The following is a 7,115-nucleotide window of genomic DNA, read 5'->3' as shown; positions in this document are numbered from 1 at the left end:
ATTAAAATTGCTGCAAATTCTGTCAAACTTAAGAATTGATTTACTACTCATCAGAGCTCAAAACCCCCAAATATTAAAAGCATAAAAGACAGTTTGATACAATCATACAATGCAACCATGACCCACTCTCAGCACTGTCAAACACAATTCACATTTAGCTCGCCACAGTCAACCACATCAGTTGCTAATCCATTTTATCAGCCAAAGTAGTAAAAGTACCAAGGACACTGCACCAGGGAACCACATCATTTGTTGTCAGTGTGAACAGATGAGAAACGAGTTCTGCAGCGAGGACTGTAAAGGCTAATCTTAAATTCTAGAAATGACCATGTCTTGATTAATAAAGGGAAACAAAAACATTAACTTACTTTTTCAAAAATGTGTTGAACTACATCAACAAACACTCAACCATACAGGACACAGTTCAAGTGAGGCAAGGAGAGGGAGAGAGCGGGCTTGCATCAAGGATGTTATCTTTTTAGTTAATTGTACATTATGTCACCACTGGAAAGCTAACATATAATGAAGTTATACATATTATATAGCATTAACATGCAAATCATTGACTTGAAGACACACTAAGATAAATACTAGAAAACATCTACTGCCTTCAAACAACAACTGTCACTAACAATTTAACAAACTCAAGCTAGGTCCACCGCTGGGTGACTGGTATGCAAGTTAAATGCCCCTTTTAAAGCCCACGCACAATAATGTCCAGTTCAACCGGGGTTTGCAGCTATAACATGACTGGAACATTTATGTGCTCTGGTTTGTCAGATCAACCATCTTTCAAACATACTGGGTGACAGCAAAGCTGCGCTGTCTGATGAACTAGCCAGCTAACAGGTAAGCTAGCTACATCACGTTACTCCACTGACATTTCTGGTTCCACTTCTAATCAACGCAACGATTGCAAGTTACTAATCAATGTCCATGTGCTGTGAAAGTAAAAAACACAAGAAAGGATACATGTTAAGTCTAGGTCGAACCCATCCTCTTGATATCTCCTTTTGTTTCGGCTGACCATTTCTTTTATAATCGCAGCCATTGTAGCAGGTGACAGGAGTCTATATGGGGCAAATGATGGAAACAGGTTTTTCTAGTATCGGCTGTCTGGCCGTGTAACACTATGTCGCAGTCAGTGGGTCTGCTCTGAATTTTGCAGGTCTTCGCAGAGACGTGCTAGCCCGCAGAGCTAGCAGTGGCTGTCGGTTAGATTAGAAAAGCTTCCTCTGGATCATAAAGACGGGCCTTGCTCTGCTCCTCCGTGCAGGCCCGACTCTTCCAATCCTGCAATTCGTCTTGCAAACACCCCCGAATAAAATACATGCAGCTGTCCTCAGATAAACCTTTGGATGTCTGATGCAGTCAAATCCGATAGCGCAATCGCAGCCTCCACGACTGAAGGCGAGAGGACAGAGAACACACCGGTTCCTGAACCCCGTATCCAATCACTCAGACGAAGCTAGCTTGCTAGCTAAGTAGCTAGCTAGCGCAGCTAACTAGCAACAATAGCTAATGCTGCCTCCTTTTTCGATCCAAAAGCTTCCTACCGATTCAACATTGTCATCGACTGACGGCCAAGAACACATCTGAAAAAAGTGACAGGCTCCACCTTAAATGTATATAGACTATACAAAAATCAGAAATCTGCACAGATTGGTTTGACAGTTCCGTCCCAGGGAATCATCTTCTTTCTTTTGCTCCTCCCGCTCCAGCTGAACTCTCAAACTCCCATCATGGCCTCCACCGAAGAAAAAAAAGAAGGTAGAGCAGGCTGGGATTTTAGAACAAATATCCCACCGCCTTTACTATATAGTTCTTCGGTATTATTAAAACCAGCACCTACACTATCAACTAATATTGTTTTAATAATTGGTTTTATATTTCGAATAACTGCTACTTATGTTATACAACCATTTGAACTCTAAAAGGCGCTACAAACGAGTTATTTTGTGCCTCCAGCGGAAGGATAAAGTGGGTCTGCATGCAACGCTCCCTTCTGTCAAAGTGGTCACGTGTGACTGTAATTAGGGAAGTCTCCAACACTTTTTGCGATTTTAATTGTTATTTCAGGTTATTGCAAGTATATTCTTTTGTCCATATAACATTTGTTATACTTAAGGTGGTAAATCAGTATACTTTTCAGTACCGTCATTGCCTCCTTCAAACCTTCTCGTATATTAATTTGGCAACTACATAGGCAATAGACGGCAACGTTATTGTTTACACTGAGGCACAGTAGCAGTGACACATCACAATATTCATAATAACATTAAAGATGCACCCTAAAGTTGTAATATATTTTAATAGTAATAATAACAATACTAGGCTAGTACTACAGAAATAATAGCCTAACAAAAAGTAAAAATGTCGATGATAAGAATGCACCCAAATTTAAGTGAAGCCGCGGTTTTACAGGGTTTAGTGCCAAAACCCACACACACAAAGTGGGCTGTTGGTCAGAACCAACTTTAAGTCGTTACCTTAGACTAATTTCCCTGTATAAGGGATGGGTAATTCACTGAGAAACAAACTGGCCAATCAAAAATAGTTATTAGCTGTAGCTCTAGTTTGGACGTGTTTCCACCACACTGGCCAAAAAAATGCACATGAGTTCTACCTTTGGGAATGTGGCTTTTGAGGTAGGGCCCATTATTCATATAGTCAAACAGTACTAGCCACATATGAAAGGGTATTCACATACATGATCTTCACATGCAGTGCTAAATAATTAATGCCACAGTATCTCCTAATGAACAGCAACCTACATCTGGAACCAAGGAGACCCTAACCTGCATTCATGCAATGTGACAGCTGTGCAAACCATTCCAGATCAAATCTGTTATAACTAATTTAAAATCTTATCTTTAAATAACTAGCTTTACACATAACATCTGAACACTTGAGGGGAATGTGACTTGTTTATATAGTATAGGTACTAGGCTACATCACATTTAGGGGTGTTAAACTAGGGGTAGTATATGTTCAGAAATATTAGAGCTGTAGGACACGAGAGGCTTACACCATAGTCATCCTGTCATTTCTCAGTGACATGACATGTTGGATGTTGAAGAGTACTAGGAGTGCAATTCAGCAGATTTAAATGGGGTTACCTGGAACACTGCAGATTAAATGATCTGATCCCATGCAAGACTATTTAGAAGTCTGCTTCTGCTAGGAATCTGGAAACTGGTTCTCTTCATTGAACACTCATCTCATATAATTTAATTCCTTGCAGCTTAATGACTGCCAAAATTAATCAGTCCTTCAAATTATATTAGATTAGATTCAACTTTATTGTCATTACCCATGTACAAGTACAAGGCAACGAAATGCAACAAAATTCAGTCAGCCATCTCTTAAATGCAATTTGAAAACACCTCAGGATCTTCTTGATCTCTTATAACAGATGTACATGGTAAAGCCAGTCCAGAACCAAACACTGTTTTCCTATGCAAATGTGCACAAAATTCTATAGTTTTAAAGAACATCACCACTGTTGACTGTGACTGTTGCTAGTCCAAAATCACTCTCCATTCAACAGAAAGTCTGTTTTTAGAGGACATGAAAAAATACAGGACTATCTTTGAGTGAGTGAAGTTATCATGATGAGTGCAGTTATCAAGCCTGCCTCTTGTCCAAGAAACACAAAGTGACTGTGCCCACATGCATTTACAGTAGCTTCTCCTTCTCTTTGTGTCTCCCTGTACCTGTGTTTCCCAGCAGATGGCAGCATTGCACCATTGGCTATGCAGCCCCCAAATCCCCAACTGCCCAAACAACTTCAACCTTTGATCTTAAAATGATAAGTATGCACCTTGTACAGACATACATTGCTCTAAGGTATGTTAGATAACCACTGGCACACAGACTAAATCAGGCCAGAGGTATCACAGAAAAGAAAACATTTACATACATTCTTAAAGGACATCTGGTTCAGGCCACAGCACAGAATATCCAAGCATTAGGCACTCACCAGTGATTCTTTCCTTACTTTCCTTCATTACTGTAATTTACAAACTCATTTTCTGATTTAGATTCAGAATACTTTATTAATCCTAAAGGGCAATTCATTTATACAGACCGCCCATTAGAAATGAGAGAACATCAACGTAATATTCGGACAACAATCGTTAAACAACAACAACAGCAACAAGCCAGCAACCAAAAAATATAGATTAGCTGCTGTAGTGAGGAAGGAGGTCCTTCCCTGTATTGGGAAAACTTGTACACTGGATTACATCAACACTAAGCAGCCTGAATAAAAACGGAATAAAATAATTTGCATATCTATTTATTTTCCATGCAGCTATATCAGATTGACTTCTTGACCACTTGCCTCCTCCAAAGTGAACATAGGTCTTTTTGCTGGATTCCAGTAATCATGGAACAGACATTGCATAGGCATTTTTTTTCCTAGTACATTTTTTTCCACAGACAACCCTGCTAACTTCCTAAAACTGTAGGTTTTCATTACATGAATGCAAATGCACAGTTTATAACATCACACAAATCTAAGACACATTTCAGGTAAAAGCCAGCAAAAAATTAAAAAATACCATTAACATTTGAGAGAAAGGCACCTTCACCAAGTAAAAATAAAATCAATGTTGTACAACTTCACAATAGAGGGTGGATATTTGAACCAAGCCCAAAGGGACCCATAGGGTTCAGTCATGTAGGCCAAAGTTACTCTAAACAGGTTGCACTTGTCATGTAAATGGATTAGATTTTTCTTTAGTGTAGGGTCATTTAAAGTGCTAGTCCTCTTAAAAATTTAAATGATGAGCCATTTAAGTGCACAACAACACTATTAAGAAGCACATGGGCCATAGAAAAGCACTACACAAACTCAGCGGCATCAAGTTCAGTTCAGGGGTGGACATGAACTAAAATGTGTTTGTCGGGTCTGGATCAGGTTCAGCCACCACACTCTTGGACTAGGGCCAGGTTCCGACACAACTATGTGGCCTGACCTATACTCTACAATGATATAATTGTGATAAAATGCTGTAAAAATGAAATGTGCATGCTCAGTTGTCATGCACCCTTCAATAACGTACTGTATATATAAAAATCATTTCCATCCTGGAATGTGCTCTGAAGCTCCTTAAAAACTAATGCCATTTACGTTTAATTTATTAAAATACTTTTCAATAACTGCATACCCAGCACCTATTAAAATGACTCGCTATTCATAGTGATCTCAATTCATCACTCTGAATGGATATTCTTTGCATAATATACAACAATTCTATCAAAAATTCTCTGTGAGGGAGATTTTTTAGAGTATGCTATTGGCTGGTGATCTGAATGCTGTATTGATTATGCGTCCTTTTGGAGAGAAGTGTAGTACTGGACCAGCACGTTCCAGGCCTTCGGGGCCATGAAACCGTCTGGAGGGTACTCTCCGCTCCGAGCCAAGTTCCTCATCTTGGTTCCAGAGATGAACTCAAACTCGGCATGTCTAAGAGGGTGAGGATTGAGGAAGGGTGGTATGGAAAAAGTGGGGAGAATAGGTCATTAGAAGAGCTGTGGACTCCTAATATTACAATATTTACAAGTTATACAGTGGGATGAGGCCATAATTACACCTGCACAAACTGAATCTACAAGAATGAGGCACATAATGTACCCAATTTGGGAGTTGTCTTAAGATTTGTACGATAAATTATGTTATTATAGTATGAAACAACTGACATGGGTGATGCTCTTTGTCTGGTTTTCAGGTCACCAAATCAGTAAATCTTTCTCCACTCACCGCTCAGTGTCGTAAAAGTCCATAGCCTTCTTAGTCTTGTTGTAGGCAGCTACCCTGAAAGGGATGATCTCCACAGAGGTGAGGCCTGGGGCCATGGTGAGGACCTTGGCTCCATGAGTGGGGTCATACAGGTCCTGCTTTGTCTCTGGGTGAGGCATGCCTGCAGGATCCCGGCCAACAATGTAAAAGTTTGCTCCTGCGATCATTCTGGCTCTACAGTGCCACTGCACCTGTTGAGAAATTGACATGAACTGAAATTAACATTCAGGTTAATATTCACTCACACATATTTATTATGGGTAAATAATTTAACAATCACAAGCTAAACTGATTGCAACTAAACAACAAGGCAACACTGCTCCTCACCTCTGTGGGTCCAGCATACATCATAGGTGAGGGGAAGATGGCAACAATGGTGTTGGCTGGATCCAGGATGCCCTCTTCCAAGACGGCAGCATGCTGCTTCATCCGCCAGTCCAGAGGAACATCATCATCTTTGGTCCAGCCACCGAGCGGGTGCAGCAACAACACTGGATTCTTGTAGCCTCGCTCCAGCAGGCGCCGTTTGGTGTCCTTCATCAGGAGGGCGTGACCATTGTGGACCGGGTTACGCAGCTGGAATGCAAATATTGCATCTAAGGAGGACAACATGGAGGAGCACAAAATAAAGTTCACACAACAACAATATTTGCAGTGATATCAAGACTATTTCCAGTATTTGAGCTGTTGTGCTTCATAATCTGTGCAGTCCATCTATGCAGTTTTATAGCTGTCATAGCAAACATACTCATCCTGACTTTAACATACTGTCATATTTTTGCCATCAAAACTCGGGGGAGGCAACAGTGGTGTGGTGGGTAGAGCAGTCGTCTCTCAACCAGAGGGTTGAAGGTTCAAATCTCGGTGCCTCCAGTCCATGTGTCAAAGTGTCCTTGGGCAAGACACTGAACCAACCCCTGATGGTTAGAGCCATCGGTTGAGTTACCGCCACAGATGGCTGCCATCAGCTCTGTGCTGGAAACAAATTCCTTGTGTGTAACATACTTAACATAAAGGTGATTATCCTTATCCTGCTTGTGTTTTGTGTTACAGGATATGTCTGTTATCTTCTTCTTTAGTCAACAAACCCCTCAGGCCCGGGTGTCATGAATATGAACACTGTTTAATTTATTTTGTGCTGACTTTATAATGCTTGGACTGTGCAGAACAATCACTATTTTCCACACCAAATCTACAGAAAATAGCCCCCAAAACTGCAATACTTTTTTTCTGTTTGAGTAATGTCTTTTAAAAACTACAGCGCCCAGGTATTATGAGAAATCAAGTTGGCTTTGCAATAATGAAAGTA

The 7,115-nt window shown here is 40.5% G+C and overlaps 2 protein-coding genes across 7 annotated transcripts in view; both read right to left on the bottom strand.

Annotated features, from left to right (window-relative positions):
• The window catches only part of LOC109960336 (phosphatidylinositol 3,4,5-trisphosphate 3-phosphatase and dual-specificity protein phosphatase PTEN), a 12,886-nt gene extending 11,112 nt beyond the window's left edge, over nucleotides 1-1,774 (bottom strand). For both annotated transcript variants that reach the window (XM_020600358.1, XM_020600367.1), the window contains exon 1: nucleotides 973-1,774. In XM_020600358.1, the coding sequence (XP_020456014.1) occupies nucleotides 973-1,051 (79 nt within the window). In that variant the 5' untranslated portion in view covers nucleotides 1,052-1,774. The remainder of the gene's footprint in view (nucleotides 1-972) is intronic.
• Nucleotides 1,775-3,330: 1,556 nt separating this feature from the next.
• The window catches only part of LOC109962097 (bifunctional 3'-phosphoadenosine 5'-phosphosulfate synthase 2-like), a 14,003-nt gene continuing 10,218 nt past the window's right edge, over nucleotides 3,331-7,115 (bottom strand). For all 5 annotated transcript variants that reach the window (XM_020603521.1, XM_020603536.1, XM_020603515.1 and 2 more), the window contains 3 exons: nucleotides 6,134-6,402; nucleotides 5,768-5,997; nucleotides 3,331-5,473 (listed from right to left, as the gene is read on the bottom strand). In XM_020603521.1, the coding sequence (XP_020459177.1) occupies nucleotides 5,332-5,473; nucleotides 5,768-5,997; nucleotides 6,134-6,402 (641 nt within the window). In that variant the 3' untranslated portion in view covers nucleotides 3,331-5,331. The remainder of the gene's footprint in view (nucleotides 5,474-5,767; nucleotides 5,998-6,133; nucleotides 6,403-7,115) is intronic.

The sequence above is a fragment of the Monopterus albus genome, unplaced genomic scaffold, assembly GCF_001952655.1.
Source record: "Monopterus albus unplaced genomic scaffold, M_albus_1.0 scaffold3.1, whole genome shotgun sequence".
Taxonomy (NCBI): domain Eukaryota; kingdom Metazoa; phylum Chordata; class Actinopteri; order Synbranchiformes; family Synbranchidae; genus Monopterus; species Monopterus albus.
Note: the sequence above shows the minus strand (reverse complement) of the source record. Positions and strands in the feature narration are given on the sequence as shown.